We start from the raw sequence: 22,205 nt of genomic DNA, 5'->3' as shown, positions 1-22,205 counted from the left end.
TCATTTCCTCTGGTGCAATCTAATAGCTTCATTATCTGGGGAAAGGTGGTATGCTAAGACCCGCTGTGTTTTGAGGGTTCAAAAGGAAAGGGCTGCCCATCCGTGGTTGTTGGTACCCAAGGAGGGAGAGGCTCGTGGATGGTGGACCTGGAATCAGTCCAGATACAAGTGTCCAGGGCAGCTGTGCTCAGGGGTGGACGTTGCTGAGCAGTAAGAGGCACAGCCTGGGGTTAAGCATCGTCCTAAGTGGGCAGTATCACCCTCCCTCAAGAGACCAGGGTCTTGCTCAGAGATGGCACCAGGGAGGCACCTCCCAGCTTCTGCGGGGGTTTGGCCTATGCGGGGCTAAGTTACAACAGCGACACCACGTGGCAACTGGAAAGCAAGGCAGTTCAACTGATGGGACTCCCTATCTGGATGAAGGACTTCCCCTCTTTGGGGATGTATAAACCTCGTTCTTGCGTAGTGCAGGAGGAGGACGAGCCTTGAGGAGAACACAATGGGCTTTCTACCACTAAGGCATAGAGGACATAGTGCTCCAAGCCTCGGTTTCCCCCTCTGTAGAGGAGAGATCACGCCTGTGCAGACGGACGCTCTTTGGAAATAGTAACGTATGCCTTTCTCCCTGTTTGCTCCCTTGCCTCCAGGTCCAGCAGGAGCCACTGCAGGCCTTTCTGTATTTTCTCTCTGGAGTTTTTACAAATAGAAAACAGAAACAGTTTGAGGTCAATGGCTTTTCCCATCTTTTGTAAAAACTTATAGTATATCCTTTGAAGAGAAAATGCTGGTTATCCAACGAGGCAGAGAAAAGGCAAATGCATTTGAGGATGACAAGAGAGCAGGAAAAGGGTTTAGAAAGGGTCTGAGAGTCCTTCCCTACTTCCTGTCCTCGGGCTTACTGGGGGATGAGCACAGAGGGGTGACGGGAACGGCCACGGGGCTCCTGGCCTCACCAAAGATCCCCACGTGCCAAATGTGGCATGAAACCACGGCCATAGGGCCTGAGGGACAGCGTGGCCTGGACCAGTGGGCATCTCAGTGCTGATGGGGTGGGGAGGGGACGGATGATGGCCTCAATACACCAGGTCAGGAGAGGGGGTCCTGAGGATGGCTGACATGGGCATTCCCAGCAGCCTGGCAGAGAAAGGATGCAGAATCAGAAGTGAATTAATTTAAAGAAAATAAAATTTTATTTTGTACGCATAGAGCATTTGGCATAGTGTCTGCTGCTCATCTGTGAAACGAAAATTGAATGCTCTTATTATCATTCTTGTGGATGCCCGGGGCATGCCCCACCGAAACAGCACACTGGGAGCCCGCGCTCACCCTCTCTTCCTATAAACATCCTGACTCCCCGACAGACTCGTTGTCACCCCAGGAGAACAGGAGCCTGGCCACCACTTGATAGTTTCCGAGTTAGTAAGTCCAGGACCCTGCACAACAGACATGCTCATGTTTACGGAAGAGAACTGTGTTTCTAATTGTCAATAGGAAGTTGCTTCCTCGGGTCTGCTCTTAGAAGCCACCTCTTCTATGCTCAGTTTGCATGCCAATAAGAGGCAAATCTTCTTCAAGGGAAAAATAATAATTGAGTAAAGCCGAGGAACCAGACACAAAAGACCTTTGAGCTACTGTTACTCCTCAGTCCAGCTGTGACTCCAGCAGGCTCCAAGTAAGCCCCCAGCCTCGCAAGAGATCCCAGAACCTCAGGAGGATGGGGAGGGAAGAGCTGGACCTTGGGACTCAGCCAGTAGGGCCTTCCCTTGCACAGAATTCCAGAAAAGAGGAATCCATCCGTTAGTTTCATGACCATCCAGGGCCAATTTAGATGAGTCACCCAGTCTCATTATGGTCAAATATTAAAACACTTGTCTTGTGACCCTGATCAAAAGTTTGTGAAAATGGAACAGCCATGGGGTTCTGGGAGGCAAAGGAGGCCTCCCTTTTGCAGAGAACAGAGGCCAAAGGTGCTGTTCTGTTCAAGGCACATTCTGTGATTCCCTCAGCAGAATGAACACTCTGCCCCATCTGTTCGCCATTTCCCTAAAGAAATCTAATGTTCATGCCAAGAGGTTCGCAGTGCCTCCTCTGGAAACCACGTAGCCAGAGCCACCCAAAAAATGACACCAGCCAGTCGTGGAAATTCCCGCCACCAGGAGTCGCTCTTACTTACCTATGACCGTCCACAGTCAAAAGCTAAAGCAAAAAATGTTGCTTCAACTCTTAAGGCAAAAAGCTATTGCCAAGCATGGGTGACCCAAAGTCTGTTACCTATGATTGGGGGGTGGTGGTGGGGGGAGGTCTATCATTTCATTTTGCATTTTTGTTCTTTGCAACTCCTGTTTGTTCACTTTTAAGGTCTGTAATTACAGTCTCCAGGAAGCTGACCTCCAACCGTTCGGGAGGGTTTCTCTAACCAGATCCAAGGCCTGTTCACCTGCGTAACCCACAAGCACTTATTAATTGCCTCCAGCCTTCCTGGCCTGTATCCGTTCTCGGGACTGAATTTTCACGGCTGCTGGCCCTCTGCTTGTGGATGCCCCCAAGACTGTGGGTGCTGAGCAATAGGCGGGAAGAGTCTGTTGGGCTTCTTCCCAGTAGCCACGGCAGGGAAACCAGGACCTGACTGTGGGTCATGACGAGGAGCGAGGAGCCACTGACAGATGGGCCACACCTGCACTGGCCACGTTCCACTGCAACAGTGTGGCCTTGTTAGTTTCTGAAATTCATCCACCAGCCTCCCTGGCACTGAGGGTGTGGTCACTTTAGTAACTGTTCTTTGAATCCTCTGTCTCATCATCCAGTGCCCACACTGGCTACCGTGCTGGACTACAGACCCCAACTTAACCACGGATTAGACGCCCCTGATAAGCCCCTTGGCAGCCTTGATTGTTTTCACTGTAAGTTCTGACAACGAAGATAAATCACCTGGAGTGTTGCTGGAATGGGGGCTTGTAATTACTAATTTCATCTTTGGGCAGACAAACATATTAATTTTCCAATCATGCAGGTCTAGGCAATCACAAAGAGGTCTATGAACCACTGCTTCGAACATCTCGCCACTGATCGTGTTTTTTAGGGTAAATCTTCCAAAGCAAATGGAGCAAACAAATGCAGAGCAGCAGTGCGCTGGCCACGCCTCGGCCGTGTCAGTCCTCCAAACCTGGCTCCTACCTGGGCAGGTCTCCACGGTCAGTGCTTCCGGGCTTCTTCTCTGGCTTCCTTTTTACATTTGGACTGTTCCCAGGTGGTTGCACGGATCTTGGCCTCTGAGCCAGAGGAAAGAGAAATTGGAAAAGAAATCAAATAGGAGTCTCTGAAAACACAAAAACACTTATCAATGGGCCACTAACCACAACATCCCAGGGCAAGGTTGTTCATTTGCTTTATCATCCAACCGAGCTCCCACCGCGTGCTGGCACTGAGCCATGCTTGGAGGATAAATTATGAGCCAAGTAACCGGGGCCCCCACTCTCATCTAAGGCGGGAGAAACACAGCTGACCCAGCGATTCCAGCTGAGCTGGAGGACTGTCTTTGTAAGAAACCACGACTGGGGACACCTGTCATACTTTGGGGGTGATCTGCTCCCTGGAGAAAGTGGGGATATTTAATTTAAGATCTTAAGGTGTTCAATTTGTTTGTGGCACCACCTAGATGAAAACACATTTTCCTTCTCCCCTCCTCCATAGTTTTGCACACCAGAATTCAGCTGGAAACCTGAAAAAAAAACACCCAAAACTGAAGGAAGAAAATGATGAGCCTTTGGAAATTTGGGGCCATCCATTTGAGGTCCTAACCACTCTGAGAGGTGGTCACCTTTTCTTTAACTCCCACAATAAGCTTGTCTGCTATTTAATCAATTTTTAAATCCAAGATGCAAAATTATAAAGGACCGTCAGAACTTTAAATCAGAGGACAGAAAGAAATAAGGTGTTTTAAAAACTCAACTTAAGTGATGCTCATTTAAGTATAATATAAAAATCAGAAACGGGGAAAGGGCTTTTATAAACCCCAAGCAGTATTTCCCAAAGCCAGGGGGTCTTATTTTGTCTTCTCAGACAAAGGGGTCCCTGATCCCCCCCTCCCCGGAACAACACACACACCTTCCTTTGGGGACAGACCTGCCTTCTTCTAAAGAACTGTTCCACCCATAGCCCCCGTCCCTGAGGTTCTCGCAGAAATGCCAGTCATGGATCCCGACACCCCTGCCCATCAGAGTGTGCACGAGACTCAGGTCAAGCCAGGTCCTTCTGCAGAACTCCCCGAAGAAGCAGAGGGAGAGGCATGTGGTGGTGGGTTCCGTGGAATAGGAAGGCGCGAGTTACTGGCAGCCTTGTTTCTAGCTGTCGTGGAAGAAGGCAGCCTGCAGTAAGAGAGACTAGAGCCAGCAGGCAGAGAAAAGCTCGGCTGAGAGACGGAGAGAGAGGGTCCTCATGGTGTCAAGACCTTGGCTCCAGTTGGCCCTGGGGTCCAGCCTCATTCTTCCTTCTCCGTCCAGAGGTTACGTGAGATCTTGATCCCTGTCTGCCTGAGCTGGAACAAGTTGGATTTCTGTCACTTGCAACCAAAAGAGTACATTCCATAGATGACCAGACAAATTTTGAGGGAAACAAAGTGTTCTATGGTCAAATAAGTTTAAGAAGTGCTACATTATACCGTCGTCTTTTGGAAATTCATGATGCACGTTAGCATTAAAGGTTCTGAGAAGTTCTCCAATAAAATAACATTGAACTTGAATTCAGAGTTTCCCCAAGTTTCTTGACCGCAGGACCCTTTGTTCATGTGCCGCCTGTTAACGTCTCATAGAGCTAGTGTTCCGTGGAACTCACTTTTGAGGACAGTTTCTTTCCACCTTGCTTGAATCTAGCAGATGATCCAAATTCTCAGGGCTGGGGGGCCCCTCCCCTGGAGGGTGCCTTTGTGAAAAGTAGAAGGTGGCGCTCCTCCGGGCGGGTGCGTGGCTTGTGAGCAGACAGCGTCTTTGCGTGAATTAGCAAAGCTTCCCTTTCCTCCAGTGGACGCAGCTCAGACCCAGGCATGTGGCTGTTGGAGCCTTGGGAGAAACCAAGCCCCATGACTCCCGGTTCTGTCCTGGAGGAGCTCCATCGTGTGGGGAATTCAGGGGAGGTAGCACCAGGACCCGGGCAGGAAGAGCTCCTCCGGGCTTCACGGGGCTCCCCCGGGCTCCCTGCTCTTTGTTGCTGGAAATCTTCGCTCTCCCCTCAGGGGACACTGCTCTCCCACATGACCCCAGAGAGAGACCCAGCCTGGTCCTGCCCATTCAAGGTGGCAACCGGAGGTGCAAAAGGCTTCTCCTGAACCCAACAGTTTGCCAGTGGTGCCTACGTACCCTGATGCAGCCAGATCATTTGATAAATCTCTCATGTCACCCAGACCTTCCAAAATGTAATGTTTTATTCATGGATTTGTTGATTCATTCAATCACCTAAGAAACATTCACCTAAAGCCTACCACGCACCGGAACCAGTGCTAGAAGTGGGGGCTACAACAATGAGTAAGGCTCCACCCCGTCCCCAGAGTTGCTCACAGTCTAGGGAGACAGTGCTGTGACCACGGAGAGGCAAACACGGGGCACCCAAGGAGGAGACCCAGGACCCCCAGGAAGGAGGATCCCCACCCACCCACCGCGATCATCCTCCAGGTTGGGGTTGTTGTAAGTTAATTTTGGAGCTTCCATGGGACATTTGGGTGCAAATGATCTGCCCAATCTGAACCTGGGGGTCTCCTTGAGACCTTGACTCTTCTGTTGGGTGGGCTGTAGCCCTTGACCTTCAGACACAGCCTGAAGAACAACTAGCTTCAGCTATGTTTCCCCCATCTGGTGCATTTCTCTGTGCCGTTGGCTGCTGGTGTTCACCCAGTTGTGTCCAGGTAAATACATACAAGATGCCTCAACTCTCAGGGGCCCGTGAGTCCCAGTGAACAGGAAACTACAGTTAGAAAGTATCCATTCACTCTTGCTGAGACAGAATGTGGGGGAAAACAACAACACAACAACAGTAATAACTGCTTCTGTTTATTGAGCACTTACGAGGTGCTGGGCATTGGGCCAGTAGCTGTCCATAAACCGTGTCATTGAATCTGCACAACAACTTTATGAGGAAGATGCTATTCGTATCCCCGTTTAGAGCGAAGCTTTGAGAGGTTGAGTAACTTGGCCCAGATCACACAGCAGCGGAGTCTGGATGGCCCCAATTCTCTCTGACCCAGAGCCAGGAAAAGGCACGTCTGTTTGATCCCTTCATTGGGGAAGTGCTGAAGGAGGCAGAGTGAGCTGGGGCTGATTCCTCACCTACGAAGAGGACTGCTGACCCCGGGCTGGGTTGCCCTCCATGCTGGCTGAATCATTCTCTGGATTGAGAGCCCTGCCCTGTCCTAGGGGCCTCAGTCTCCTGATCTGTGAATCCATGATGACAACCATTCCTATCAAGACAGTACAAACTTTAAATCACCGTAAATTCAAACTCCAAAGTGTCCCTGATTCTTCTGAGGAACGTTCTTTATAGTACTACTTTCGGATGCACGATTTAAAAATTTTACTATGATAACTCAAGAATCACAATAGAGAATGAGTGACTTTTTAAAATAGTAACCCAATTCCTACGTGTCTGACTGTCATGCAGGCCTCAGCTGCAAACACATTCTGCAGCCGGGCCTCCCTTTCGATCACCACATGATCTGCGGTGAATTATTCTGCAAATAAATTAACAGATAAATCTCCTGCCCTTTCTTCCATGATCAAGGTTACTTTAAAGTAATTCTGGAAAGACGTTGACATGTCTAACAGCCCAGACAGATGCAAACAACAGATGGAATGAGGAGACAGATCTTTGTCTAACTAAAGGAGAAAAAAGAGACCGCGGGCTAAGTTTCCTCAGGCAAAGGAAATATAACAGGGGCTCAGATTGGTCTTTGAAGAAGAAAAAAAGGTCAGCCTTTCTGCCTTTTCAGCCCCGCCCCTGCTCATAATAAAAAGCTAATCTGCAAAAAGAATACCTGTTCCTTCCAACAAAAACATATCTGGATGGAGTTAAAATAAAAGCCATAACACCATCCGCAGGAATGGCACATTGCACTTTTCAAAGTGCTTTGACATCCATCTGATTCTTACAAAACCCCTGTGAGCTAAGCAGGCAGGTAAAATAATGTTTTCCATTTTCCAGATGAGAAACAGAGGGTTACGTGGCTCGGCCAGGTCTTCTGCCTTTAAGTCCAATGCTCTTTCCACAATAATAATAGCACCCAACACCTACATAGCACTTTTTCTGCTATAAAAATAATAGCAAACTTATTACTATGGACACTTCCTATGTGCCAAGTACTGTTCCTTTAAGTGCTTTACATATTTAAACTCATTCAATCCTTACAACAACCCTAGTTTACAGATAAGATCACTTAGCACAGAGAGGTCAAGCCACTTGCCCGAGGTCACACAGCTTGGAAGTGGTGGAGCCAGGACTTGGACCCAGCAGGTTGGAGTCCAGAGCCTGTGTTTCTGAGCCCTACCTTATGCTGCCTCACCAGACAGTGTAAATAGTGGCCTATGATCCCTGCCATCTTCCTGCCATGCACCAAGTAACTAAAACAACTGGACATTTATGAATAACGTGGTACAGGAGCCTAGATTCAATGCCCAGAATAGCACCTGGCACAGACGGGCAGTGCATAAATATTTGTTGAATGTTTGAAAAATAGACTATTCCTGCTTAGTCTGGTAGCTACTTCTGCAAACCGGGGGGGGGGGGGGGGGGGGGAGCATAGCAGCCCTCAGAGCTCTCACTGTTGCCACGTTTCCTCCGGGGTCTTTCTTGGAGTCCTCCATCCAGTTTCCCCCTCCCAGCAATGGTAGTAAGCCCTGCTGCATACAGGACTTCAAGGGGTCTGTTGTGTCAACAGACGTCACTGCAAAACAGCGTAAGTTTCTAAAGTTACCCTTCCACTTCCAAAGAGCAGGCTGGAGAAGCACTGGCAATCCTCCACATGACAAACTGACTTGTCAAGTTCCTTCTTCAAATCTTTCCTTTGCTGCCATTGCTTGGGTAAACAAACAGCCTTTCCTCTGGAATGCTCCAGCGCCCTGGGTCTATTTTAAAGCACTCTTCAAACAGTCACAGCAACTCTCCAGTCCTGAAAAATACACTTTATCAAGAGCTAAAGTGTTTCACTACTAAAAAAAAAAATTCCCCTGACCTTACCTCTTAAATGTGCTCCATCTCTCTAGACCACGGCATAGTGGTCATGCCAATAAAGAGGCTTAATTAACATGGTTAGATCATGACCAACTCGCCCACTCCGTGAACAGGCTTCTTGGGAGCAGTGTGCCTGCAGGTGAATGCTGGGAAGTAGACCAAAGGTCATCCCCATGGCGCTAGGAATCAGATTTCAGAAACAACTGCCAGGCTGCCAAATACAGAGGAGGAACACGTGTTCTGGGCTGGGGCCTGCGGGCTGCCCATCTTCCCTGTCAAGACAGGGCAAATGCTCAGACTAGCTCTGGATCTGCTAGATCCCAAACATTTCTTGACCTCCAAAGCGAAAATGAAAGATGGAAGCCCCTCACCCACACTAGCAGCAGAGGACACCCCAGCCTCAAGGCTCACCTAGCAGGCCCTCTGTCAGGCCAAGAAGGGGGAGGCCCCAAGGGTGGCATTTTACGGCCCCCCAACAGAATGTTTTCTGATGTGGTGTGGTAGAAAAATGAACAACTTTGGAGTCAGAGAGAACTGGGTTTGAATCCCCACTCTTCCCTTAAAAGATGTAGAAAATAACAGAATTGAGTTTGCGGTGGGATTTTGTTGATTCTGCCTCATGTCTGGGAAGAACTGAGTCTAGATTCTAGGTAGACGTGGAAGATTTAAAAAGACGGGGTAAGATGTTAACTTTAGAGAAAGCTGGAGGAAGAGTAAGTGGGAATTCTCTGTACTATCTTTGCAACTTTTCAGTAAATCTGAAAACATTCAAAATAAAAAGTTTAATTAGGAAAAAAAGACACGATTTGTACCCTCATGGAACTTACAGTTTAGTGAATGAATGAGAAATGCACATTCAATAAATGGTATCTACCCTTCCTCAAAAGCATCTGGGTCAAAAGTTGTAGCAGCAACCCTAAAAGGACCCAGGAACCCCAAAGATGCCAGAGTTGACATGTTCTGACATCTTTAATCTGTGGGGAAATGAAAGCTTGGAGACTTCAAAACACTGCTCTATTTAATGTCCTGTATGTGTTTAATATTTTAGAAGCAATATAATTTAAAGAGGGCTGGACCAGTTAAGGAAACCCAAGTCATTTCACCTCTTGGAGCCTGTTTCTCCATCTATAAAATGGGGACCACAATCACCGGGCTGCCTGCCTCAGTGGGTGCCAGGACCACCTTGTCAATATGGCCAAGAAGTGTATAAATGGAGGAGAGAGTCTCTTTATTCAAAGAGTTGGGTTTGTCAGGATGCTCTAAAATGTCCTGTGATTTTTACTCCATTATATTTGAGATGCAGACATACACCTTATTTTTTGCCTCTCTAGAATTCCTACATCCACTCATTTTCATGCTAGAACAGCACCAGGCTTAACTCGAGAATAAGAGGGTAGGAAGCCATGTGTAATGGTTAAAAGCCAAGCTTTTTACCGCTTATTTAGCTGTAAGCCTTCGGGCTCTATACCTCCAGTACCATATCTGGAAAATGGGGATCATAACTATAGGGTTGTTTTGAAGGTTAAATAAAATAATACACGAGAAGCACTTAAGATAGGACTAGACCGTAGTAGATATTCATATATGCTGATTATGATTATTACAAAGGAGAAACTGATTCAAAACTCATTAGCTAAGAGCTCCAATGGCTATCTCAGCTCACAGCTACAGCAGTTAATCAGATTCTTCAGAAGATGCATCTGGCCAAACTTGGAGCCGTGTAGTCCACAAACTTGAATAATCCTTCCAGTGAGAATGAGCACCGACCCTCTGGGCTGGGCGATCCCCATAAGAAAGGCTGTGGGCGTGGACCGTCACAATAAAGGAGCTCTCCACTGTTATGAGCGTTGAGTTCATGCTGGTTAATTGTCTCTTCACACAATTTCTTCCTCATTAAACGGAGTTAAGTCATCCCAGATGCCCACCTACTGCCAGCAGAATATAAGAAGATGCTGTTTCTTCCAGCGCTAGTCTCGTGCTGTTGTAACGCTGAGTTCCTGGGGTTCCTCAGAAACTAGAGAAATCACTTCTCAGTTAAACTTGGCGCCCCAAGCATTTGTAGCTTTAAACAACACATGCACAGACTTATGGGCCGTTTATCTGTCAAGCAAAATACTGATCACACAGCGCCTGAGCCACAGCCAGCCTCAGCCTGCAGAAACGTGCTCAGTCACATTTCTGGGTGGAGACTCCAGGGATGGCTCACGCAGCACAGATTCTCCTGTCCTCCTGGCCCTGTGTTTCTTGGATGTCAGAGAATGCCACAAGCCGAGGCCACTGAGGTTGCCTTCAGGAACAGACCTCAGGCCCAGGCTGCCTCTTGGACATTGAGCAGGAAGCAAGTGGACCTGCCCCTAGGAAGCCTGGGCTGGGGGAGGCGTGCCCAGTGACCTGCTCTCGATCCTCCGGGTCCCATTTATTTCCCGCTCATCCTTCAGCTCTGAGCTCAGACAGCATCTCCCCAGGAGAGCCCTCCCTGACACCCAGGGCCAGGCCGGTATCTTTGCACCTGTCTTCTTGCTTCATAGCATTGACCACAGTTTCTATAATTGAAAATCATTTTTGTTTCTGAGACTCTAACTACAGAAACCTCTACACACTGGAATTGCTTTAAAAGAGTTTCAGCCATCAGAAGAGACATCCCCCATGTCCCCCTCCGCCCACCCTCACAATTCCCAGGTACGTCTGCTTCTGTCTTCCTCCACCAGTCCGCGACGGTGGAAGTGTCTCTCTAAGCCCACTTCTGCTCCAATCCCCTTCCCTCTCAAACATTCAAGGTCAGCCTTCCCTCAGTTGACCCTTCTCTCACCTGTCCTCCATTGATCTCTGCCTCTCTCTCTCCTTCTCATCAGCACACAGTATCTTCAGTCTTTAACTAAATTTTCCATACAACTCTCTCCACTAGCTGCTGTCCCAATATTCTGCTCCCTTTCTTAGAAAAACTTCCTGGACTAGCCACACACCTCTTGCTACATCCTCATCTCCCATTCCCTCATCAGCCCTCTGCCATCCAGCCCGCATCCCTGTCATTCCACTGAAACTGTGCTTGTCAAGGGCCCACGGGGCAATGTGAGATTTTCCTCATGACCAATGGCCTCCATATTGCCAAATCAATGGAGAGGTGTTCTCTCTCCAATGCTTCCCAGGAGCATCTCATGCTGTTATACCGTCTCTACTTCTCGACACTCTCCTCTCATGGTCTCCCAGGTCCCTCATTTTCCTTTGTCTTCAGCCAGCTCTGACTCCTTCATAGACTTCCCTTTTCCCTCTGGGCTGCTGTCTAAATGTTGGAGCATCTCAGGGCTGAGTCCTGGGTCCCCTTTCCTGTCTCTCTCCCAAGGTGATCTCATCCAGCCACATGGCTTTAAATACCAATGCTGATGACTCAAATATACGTCTCAAGGCCCACCTCTTGTGTATCCAAATGCCTATTAGATCTCATCATTGGAGTTCAGATTTCATGGCCAAAGCATTCAGATTTCATGGCCAAACCAGAAACTTTGACTCTCTTCCTTCCCCCTAAACCTGCCCATCCTCCAATCCTCTCCATCTCAGGAAATGACATTCTTATCAACCCCATGGCTCAGGCCAAACATCTAGGGCTCATCCTTGATTCTGCTCCTTTCCCCACCACCGGATTTGATCTATCATCCAGCCTGTCCTCTCTGCCTACAAAATACATCCCAATCCAGGGATCACCTTCCCTGCCACCTCATTCTAAGCCATAATCATCCATGCCTTTGACTTCTAAATAGCTTCCTAACTAATGTCCCTCCTCTGCTTCTGCCGTCTGCCCCTTAAAGACCATTATCTACAAAGCACCACAGCCCTCTTTTTAAAATCTCAAATCAGTTCATGTCATGCCTCTGTTGAAAACCCTCCAATGGCTTTGCATCACAGTCAGAATAAAGCCAGACTCCTTACCAAGGCTGATAATGACCTACAAGATTTAGCCCTCACCCACCTCCCTGGCCTCATATCTCACCATAATTTCTCTCACCCACTCTTCTCCAGCCACACTGGCCTTCTTTGCTGATCTTAAAATACAACAAGCTTGGGCTGGCCCGGTGGCATAGTGGTTAAGTTCCCGTGCTCTGCATTGGCGGCCCAGGGTTGACAGGTTCGGATCCTGGGCGTGGACCTATGCACCACTTATCAAGCCATGCTGTGGCAGGCATCCCACAAATAAAGTAGAGGAAGATGGGCATGGATGTTAGCCCAGAGCCAATCTTCCTCAGGAAAAAGAGGAGGATTGGCAACAGACGTTAGCTTAGGGCTAATCTTCCTCACCAAAAAAATAAATAAATAAAAATTAAAATAAAAAAAAAAATAGGGGCCAGCCGGTGGCATAGTGGTTAAGTTTGCATGCTCTGCTTCAGTGGCCCAGGGTTCATGGGTTCGGATCCCAGGCACAGACCTATACACCAATTATCAAAGCCATGCTGTGGCGGCGTCCCATATAAAGTAGAGGAAGATGGGCATGGATGTTAGCCTAGGGCCAATCTTCCTCAGCAAAAAAAAAGAAGAGGATTGTCAACAGATGTTAACTCAGGGCTAATCTTCCTCAAAAAATAAAAAATACAACAAGCTTGTTCCTCCCTTATATGTTACACCTGTTATTCCCTTTTCTAGAATGCTCCTTCTCCAGAACTTTACGTGGCTGCCCCCTTCTCAGCACATCAGGTCTCTACAAAGAGGGATCCTCTGACCATTCATCAAATATAGCCTCTAAACACAATGAGATACCACTTCACCCCCTCTAGCATGGCTATAATTAAACAATAACAGCAACAGAAAGGACTAAGTGTTGGTGAGGAGGTAGAGAAATTGACTTTCTTCCTTCCGCCTAAACCTGCCCATCCTCTAATCCTCTCCATCTCAGGAAATGACATTCTTATCAATCCCACAGCTCAGGCCAAACACCTAGGGCTCATCCTTGACTCCGCTCCTTTCCCTACCCCCGAATTTGATCTATCATCCAGCCTGTCCTCTCTGCCTTCAAAATATACCCCGAATCCAGGGATCACCTTCCCTGCCACCTCATTCCAAGCCATAATCATCCACGCCTTTGACTTCTAAATAGCCTCCTAACTAATGTCCCTCCTCTGAACGCTCATGTATCGCTGGTGATAATGTAAAATGGTACAGCCGCTGTGGAAAAGTTTGGTGGTTCCTCAAAAACTTAAACATAGAATTATCATAAGATCCAGCAATTCCACTTCTAGGTATATACCCAAAAGAATTGAAAGTAGAGATTCAAACAGATACTGGTACATCAATGTTCACAGTGGCATTATTCACAATATCCAAAAGGGTAGAAACCACCCAACAGTCCATCAACAGATGGACAGATAAACAAAATGTGGCATCCACACAATGAAACATTATTCAGCCATAAAAAGGAAATAGGTATTGATACATGCCACAACATTACGCTAAGGGAAAGAAACCAGACACAAAAGGTCATGTATTGTGTAATTTGATTTATACGAAATGTCCAGAATAAGTAAATCCATAGAGACAGAAAACTGATTAGTGGTTGCCAGAGCCTGGGGGTTGAGGGGAATGGAGTGCGTTTGCTTAATGAGTAGGGGATCTCTTTTGGGGGTGAAGAAAATATTCTGAAACTAGATAAAAGTAGTGCTCACGCAACATTGTAAAGGTACTAAATGCCGCTGAATTATATACTTTAAAGTGGCTAATTTTATGTTATGTGAATGTCATCTCAATAAAGAACATAAAGATAGTCTCTCATGGAAAATTTTTGTGATATTGGACTTGGAATGATTTCTTGCCTGGGACACCAAAAGCACAGGCAAAAAAAGAAAAAATAGGTAAGTTGGACTTCATCAAAATTAAAAAACTTTTGTGCATCAAAGGACACTAACAAAAGAATGAAAAGGCAACCCATGAAATGAGAGAAAATATTTGCAAATCATATACCTGATAGAGGGTTGATATCCAGAATATATAAAGAACTCCTACGACTCAACAATAGCAGAAAACAAAAACCCAATTAGAAAACAAACGACTTAAATAGACATTTTTCCAAAGAAGATATACAAATGGCTAATAAGCACATGAAAAGATGTTCAACATCACCAATCATTAGAGAAACGCAAATCAAAACCACAATGAGATACCACCTCATACCCATTAGGATGGCTACTCTAAAAACAAAGAACAAAAAAATAACAAGAGTTGGCAAGGTGTGGAGAAATCAGAATCCTTGTGCATTGGTGGTGGGAATGTAAAGTGATGCAGCCGCGTGGAAAACAGTATGGTGATCCTCAAAAAATTAAACATAGAATTAGCACATGATCCAGCAATTCAACTTTTGGGTATATACTCAAAAGAGCTGAAAGCAGGGACTCTAAACAGACAGTTGTACACTCATGTTCGTAGCAGCATTATTCACAATAGCCAAAGGGTGGAAGCAACTCAAGTGTCCAACAGATACATGGATAAATAAAATGTGGAATACGCACATAATGGAATATTATTCAGACCTAAAGAGGAAGGATATTCTGACACATGCCACAACGTGAATGAACCTTGAGGACATTATGCTAAGTTCAATAAGCCAGTCACAAAAGGACAAATACTGTATAATTCCACTTAGATGAGGTCTTTAGAGTAGTCAAAATCACAGAGACAGAAAATAGAATGATGGTTCTCAGAGGCTGAGGGGAGGGGGAGTGGAGAATTACTGTTTAATGGGTACAGAGTTTCAATTTGGAAAGATGAAGAAGTTCTGGAGATGGATAGTGGTGATGGTTGCACAAAATGTGAATGTACTTAATACCACTGAGCTGAACCCTGAAAAATGGTTGAGACAGTAAATTTTATATTATGTATATTTTACCACGATAAAAAAAAAAAAAAGAAAGAAAAATAGCTCCTGACTCCAGTTACCGCTGGAAACTTCATTAAGTGTTTGCCGACTGGCTCGTTGTCCATTTTTCCCTGTGGAAAGGGAGCTGCGCTGGAGTAGATTACGGCTGAATTATTCGCTGCTGATCCCAAGTGCTGAAACAGTGGCTGGTAAACAGCAGGCACTCAATAAAGTTAAAAAAAAAACACATTTATTTACTGGTTGGTTTGCCTGTTTGTTCACTTGCTTCTTTTCTGACTCCCCATTGGATTGAGCTCCACGAGGCACGGACCTAGTTTGTCTTGTTCCTCTTTGGATGTGCAGCGCTAAACCAGCATCTGCCACCCAGCAGGGGCTCCACAGATGTTCACCGAGTGAATTAGAAACCGCATCCACGACGAGACATGAAGCTCCTCGCTGAGATCCTAGCTCTGCTGCAAAGTGCTGTGGAAAGTCCCGAGCCAGACAGAAGAACCCTGTTTGAAAACCACTGGCCCAGCCATTCTCTGTGACCCTCTGGAGCCCAGGGGTCTAATTCCCATTCCTCCCAAACAACCCGGATGATTAACCTTCCGAGCCTGTTTGTCTACAAAACAAGAGTGATCAGCCTGGGCCTGCCCACCTCACAGGATCGTGATGAGAATCAGATGAAATCACGCATGTGAAAGGCTTCTCTATGCCCTACACAAATGGTTAAGTTCTTTCACAACCTCACACATCACTGTTTGGCAGGATATACAGAGAAACAGGCGTACCAAGTGGACCTACCTGGCAGCCACCCTCGGGGGTGAAGCAGCTCTTTTCTTAAAGCAAGGAGCACACACCTGGGTGACCAACACCCCTCCTTGCTGGGTGTGACGGGATTTTAGAGCCTCGCCCTGACCACACCCACGGGCACACACCAACCTCCACATTCTCTTCAGGAAAAATCTCTGTGAAATGGATGCAAAGCTCCCAATTTGCCCTCCTCCCCAGTCGATGCAAACCCTTTGGGCAGAGCTAAAGCTATGGGACTCAGCCAGCTGCGTTATTGCGTGAAAACCTGACAAATGATTCAGAATTCAATGTTTTAAGGACAAATCAGTTTTGCCCACTGGTGGCGAAGGTGGGGCCACCAGCCCACAGGCAGGCTCACTCCAGGACAAAGGAAATCAGAATAGAAGAGGTTGGAAGGGTTAGTACTGGCTCCCAGCATCTGCGTTACATTGAGAACATGAGCCTTATCCAGCATCTCACAGCATACCAACCGAGCCAGCTCTTGGGTAGGCACAGCAAAATGTTATTTTAAAAAATCTAAACATGTATTGCAGATTCTACTGTTTTACAACTTACTGAGGTGGATGGGAGGAGGAAATGGGAGAAGGAGGAGGAGAAAACCTAAAAATACAAATGAACTTGCCACGCCAAGTCTGCAACCATCTAGATGTTAGGAAGGGGCTGGAAAGCAGACCATGCCGAGCACATTCCCCAGTACCTGCGGAGGTTCAGGGTTTGGAGGCCACAGGATGACGTTATGTAAACCGGAGTCCTCTTGCTGAAAGCAAAGGGGTCTTGCTGTTAGGACAGGTCACAGTGAACAGGATCCCTCGCAGCACCAGAACAACAGTCTTGGCTGGTTTCTATTCCCAGGCCTAACCTGCTGCGTGTGCCCCGACCTAGCCCACGGCTGCCCAGGGGCAAGGAGACTACAGAGGGAGAGGAATCTGCAGCTGAGGGTATATGAAGAAGGCAAGGGGCAGGACTGGGCAGGCCTGTTCCTCATCCTTTGCACTGGTGACACTGCTGGTCCTCAATGCCTAGTCCTTAATCTGTGGACAGGAGGTTCTTTCAGACCCGCATCTTTCTTTCCAAGAGTTGACTTGTAAGTAGGACGCAGGGACCTCTGAGCGCATCTTCACAGAGAAAGAGTCTCTGAGAGAGGACTGGGGGCAGGGACGGGATGGGGGTGGGGAGTGTAGAGGCAGAGAAACTAGTTTGCAGGTGTTTGCAATGATCCAGGTGTGAGGTAATAGGCTTATGACAGTGGGAATAGAGAGGAAAAAAACAATGTAAGGGATATGTGCTAGATTTTGTCTTTTGAGAAAGTGCTCCAAGCAATATTGATTAGGCCCCCAACAACCTGGCCCACCCTTCCCCTGCAGGGGTGGGTGCATGACTCAGCCTGGCTAATCAGAGTCTCCCACATTCCGGGACGCAGTGATTGATCCCAGAGAGGGCACATGACACGTCAGGGCCAGTCAGATTCCTAGAAGGAGATGACCGGGAAGCTGGACCATTAGCTGGAAGAAGAAGGGAAGCCTGGAGCTGCTGGTGGGGTTGGGGCACCTCCCTGAGCATTAAGGCATCACAGAGGAAAGCAAAGAAAGATCTGGAGAGGAGAGATCTCCAGTGTCATCTTTTGAATCTCTGGATTCAGTGACCACTGCAACTAGACCCTCTCTGTGGACTTCTCAGTTCTATAAGCCGAACAAGTCCCTTCTCTGCTTACGGTCATTCGAAATGGGCTTCTGTCTCTCATAGCCAAAAAAAGCCCTAATAAAACAGAAATTCGGAATGCTAAATGACCGCCCCATTAATCAATCAATCGTAGAGTGACTTATTAAATGTGGAGAATGGGAGTAGGTGGAGTCAGAGGTGACCCCAGATTTCTGTCTTGGATGATAGGGTAGATCATGGCACCCAGGAGGGGGAATGTGGGGAGGAGAGGATCAGGGAGGGAAGCTGAGTTTGGGTTTGAGGAACTCGGGGTGACTGTGGGTCATCCAGGAGAGATACCCAGGAGACAGCGGGAAGACGCGAGCCTCAGCCTCACGGGGCCCCTGAGTGCTGTAGCCAAACCTACTTGTGCTTCATTCAAACTTGTTTCTCTGGGGAAGGCGAAACTTGTTCCGACCCTGGAATCCTAAAGGCGACCCCATAATGCCCCACGGGTCAGGGCTGGCTGAGGCTGAAGAAGTGAAAACTAGCAGTGCCAGGAAAACATCTCTGTCTGCTGCAGGAGGGCGGGGACTGAGGCCAGAGGAGAGGGTTGGGAGCTGGCAGGAGGTGAGAAGGGGGATATAGGTATAGTGGGGTGAGGGGTTTTAAGCCTCTGAGCATTTTTACCTTTCTAATCAGTAAAGATCTGAAACACTAAAATATTTATTGCTTGTTAGGATTTAGTGAGATGAGCCCTCATAACCTGATGAGAGAAATATAAATTGGCCTCACCTTTCTGGAAAGCATTTTGGATATAGATATAGATATGGATATGGATATAGATATAGATATGGATATGGAAATAGATGTGGATATGGATATGGATATGGATATAGATATACGGCAAGAGCCTTTCAAAAACACTTACCCTTCATTTGACACAGTAATTCCATTTCTGTGAGTCTATCCTAAATAAACCAGCCTTCAATTCGGGACAGTGTCATTTAGGAAAGGTAATGGAGAGAAAATGTAAGCTACTCTAACTTTGCCTGTACTCAGGGAGAAATTCATCTCAGGTTAGAGAAGGCACCAAAAGCACTACCTGTAAAAGGAAACGCTGATAAATTGTACTTCATAAAAACTTTTGTTCTGTAGAAGACCCTGTTCAGAAGATGAAAAGACAAGCTCCCGGTGGGAGAAAATATTTGCAAACCACAATCTGACAAAAGATTAGTATCTAGACTATAGAAAGAACTCTCAAAACCCAACAGTAAAAAAAAAAAAAATCCAATTAGGGAATGGGCAAAAGACATGAACAGAGATTTCACCAAAGAGAAAATACAGATGGAAATAAGCACGTGAAAGGTGTTCAACATCATCAGTCATCAGGGAAATTCGAATCAAAACCACCACGAGCTATCACAAGACACATGTCAGAATGGCAACACCAAAGAGTGACAGCACCGAAGGACGACCAGGATGCAGAGAAACTGGATCGCTCAAACATTGCTCGTGGGAGTGTACAATGGTACAGGGACTCTAGAAAACAGTTCGGCAGTTCCTTGTAAAACCAAACATGTAAATACCATATGACCCAGCAATTGCACCCTTGGGCATTTATCTCAGAGAAATGAAAGCATATGTTCACAAAAAACCCGTATAGAAATGTTCAGAGGAGCTTTATTTGTAAAAGCCCCAGGCTGGGAACAACCCAGCTGTCCTTCAATGAGTGAAGGGTTTGATGAACTGTAGGACGTCCATACCGTGGAATACTACTCAGCAATAAAAAGGAATGAACTACTGACACATGCAACAACCTGGGTGAATCTCGAGGAAATTACGCTGAGTGAAAAAAGCCAGTTATAACAGGTCACATACCATTTGGTTCCATTTATATAACATTCTCAGAATGTTAAAATTGTAGAGATAGAAAACAAATTAGAAGTTGCTGGGGGTTAGGGATGGGGGAAAAGAGAGAGGTGGGTGTGGCTATAAGGGCAACAAGAGGAATCCTTCTGGTGACGGAAATGTTCTGTGTCTTGACTGTTTCAACGTCAGTATTTGGGCTTCGATACTACATTTTGCAAGATGTGACCCTTGGGGGAAACCAGGTAAAGGGTACAGGGGTCTCTCTGTACTATTTCTTACAACAGTAGGCCAGTCTACCATTATCTCAAAATAAAAAGTTTAATGACAAAAACATTAAGATTTCATAGAAAAAATACGAGTTTCTGATCTCTTGAAGAAATGGGAAGATCTTGTAACACCGGGCCCATATTCCCACCTGGCAACCTTCTGCTGGAGTGGATGGTAGCTGCCTTCTTCAGACAATAGGACGGGAACCCTCCTGTTTGCCATAGTACCTACCTCTCCCTATTGTCTCACACCCAGTCATTTAACAAAGTTACTGTTTCTTGCCTGCCCCTAAAGACTGCCATCTTTTTGTTTTGTTTTGTTTTTTGATTTCTGTTTTCCTGCTTGAAAAAAGAAGATTGTAGGGAAGAAAAAGGCAGAGCAGAAATGAATTGCATTATGCTGGTTTTTAGGTCCAATTTTCTCATTCAGAGAACTCAATACCATTAATTCAAAATTTCCATTGTGTGTGAGATAAATGGGGAAGTGTCTCCATGATTTTGTTCACCAGGGAACTGAGTTAGAACTCTCAAACTTAGAATGGGCAACTATAAAATTTGAATATATTTTAATATCCCAGCCTTATGCACAATTAAGCAAAGTCCATTCCTCAATTGTGAAAATCTTACCTAACATGAAAACGATAGTTCACATTTAATCTGCTCAACACCGATAGATTTTAAAATCACTTTTTAAGGGCCATAACTTTATTTTGGGGAGGAATGTGGAAAAGTTTTATGCCTACCTCCTCTGCTGCATTCGTGTAAGTAAGTGGATGGGTGGGCACAATCCAGGAAAAATGTCCCAAACTCTCAGTATGTCAGTTTTAAAAGCACACAATAAAAAGTAAAGCTAGTTTTTATAGTTTACAAGATTAGGGCTTGCCTTAATATGAGAATTCTGAAAATAAAATGAAAAATGCCTACGTGGATACATATATGCATCTAGGCGTATCTGTCCTGTAGCTTGCTCCTTCGTGGGCAGAGAGGAGAGGCTGAAAAAGAGTCTAGTCAAGGTCGGTCAAGAGATCCGGGTAGGTCGAGGGAGAAGCTCCGACACTCACCTGGTTGTCCAAGGTGCTGCTCTCGTTGCCCATGGCGACTCAGGGTGCCCAGCGTCCCTCAGGATTTTATCAGAGGCGACTGGAAGAACAAAAGGGTATGTACGTCTGTAAAACTGAAGATCTGAGGCTTTTTCTGTCTGCTTATTTCCCCAGACTCAAAAACCAGATGATAGGAAACGCTTATCTCTGCAGTCACATCATGGAAATCGCTTTTGAAGGGTTTTCTTTTGCGATATGCCACCCAGACTTCTCTCCCAGTACGGGCTGGTGTTTTTATTCCCCGCCCCGGGGTTGGCAGACACTTCTGAAAATCGAGTTTGTTACCAAGTATCTGAGTCAACGCCAATGTACACACATACATATATACAAATGGAGTGACGAAAGGGGCCCATTTGCCAAAGAGAACTTGAGGAGTGGCGCGGGCGGAGTGTTTTCTGTTTCTAATTGTGTTCGGTTTGGAAATCCAGAGTGTGGCTGGTGTCCCGCTGCCGGTGACAGCAGAGCTCGGAGTCGAACATTAGGAGGCGTGAAATCCACTTCTCTTCAACAACATATGGTTTTCATATTTTTTACTCTAAACACTTGTTTCATCAAATCAGTTTCACTTCTGCACACGTTTTTATGAAGTCAGAATGGGGTTTTCTTGCCGAGGAAAATGGGTAGTCAGGGCCAGACACGGAATAAATAATCATGTAAAGCCGCGTGCTGCAGGGACAACTGGAATCATTTCATCAGGCTCACGTAGTGACACAGGTTATTAATCATCATCCTAACGAGGGTGTGTCCCACACAGCTCACGGAGAAACCCAGGACACGTGCTCACCTTATCCAGCTGGGCTCCCTGAGACCCCATAACATAAGCAGGACTGGGACTATTACCTTCATTTTTTCTAGGTGGAGAAACTAAGTTACAGAAAATTTTTAAAATCATAGCCTTTTAGACCTTAGAGATTACCAGTCTAATCCAGTGGGGAAACTGAGGCAGAGAAGGCAAGGGGCTTGCCCAAGACCCAATTTAGGAAGCCAAACGTGGAAACAGAACTCAGTCTCCTGCGTTCTAATTCAGGATTTCTTCCACAGCAGTGGACTTACTCAAAATAAAATTTGCCCATTGATTTGCTTGTCTATTCAACCAACATTGATTGAGTAGCTATCATGTACTATGTGTACTGAATAGTCACTGGAAAAGAAAATGTGAGTATTTTGAGCAGGGCCAGTTAAAATGCCCCCAAACTGAGACAATTGTGAGTGATATCACTGTAGTGATCAGTTCTCTCAGTCCTCACCCTTTAATCAAAAGGATACAATTCTTTAATCTTTTCTTGCTGTTTATAAGATGGACAAAAGAAAAAATCATATGTTCACTTATAGAATGAAAAAATTTTCATTTATTTAAAATTGATCACTTCAGTTTACCTTTTACGTTCCTTCTGGAAAATGATGCCTCCTTAGAAAATAATGTTGTTACAAGTGTTATGCCCTGATCAATTATTGTAACTCCTGTAT

The 22,205-nt window shown here is 46.2% G+C and overlaps 1 protein-coding gene across 2 annotated transcripts in view; it reads right to left on the bottom strand.

Annotated features, from left to right (window-relative positions):
* Nucleotides 1-20,778, bottom strand: part of TACC2 (transforming acidic coiled-coil containing protein 2) — a 202,873-nt gene extending 182,095 nt beyond the window's left edge. For both annotated transcript variants that reach the window (XM_058544173.1, XM_058544170.1), the window contains exons 1-2: nucleotides 20,700-20,778; nucleotides 3,175-3,269 (exon numbers count right to left, since the gene is read on the bottom strand). In XM_058544173.1, the coding sequence (XP_058400156.1) occupies nucleotides 3,175-3,269; nucleotides 20,700-20,732 (128 nt within the window). In that variant the 5' untranslated portion in view covers nucleotides 20,733-20,778. The remainder of the gene's footprint in view (nucleotides 1-3,174; nucleotides 3,270-20,699) is intronic.
* Between the last annotated feature and the right edge of the window lie 1,427 nt (nucleotides 20,779-22,205).

Source organism: Diceros bicornis, chromosome 6 (genome assembly GCF_020826845.1).
Source record: "Diceros bicornis minor isolate mBicDic1 chromosome 6, mDicBic1.mat.cur, whole genome shotgun sequence".
In the NCBI taxonomy this organism is placed as follows: Eukaryota; Metazoa; Chordata; class Mammalia; order Perissodactyla; family Rhinocerotidae; genus Diceros; species Diceros bicornis.
This window is presented reverse-complemented; position numbering and strand designations above follow the sequence as displayed.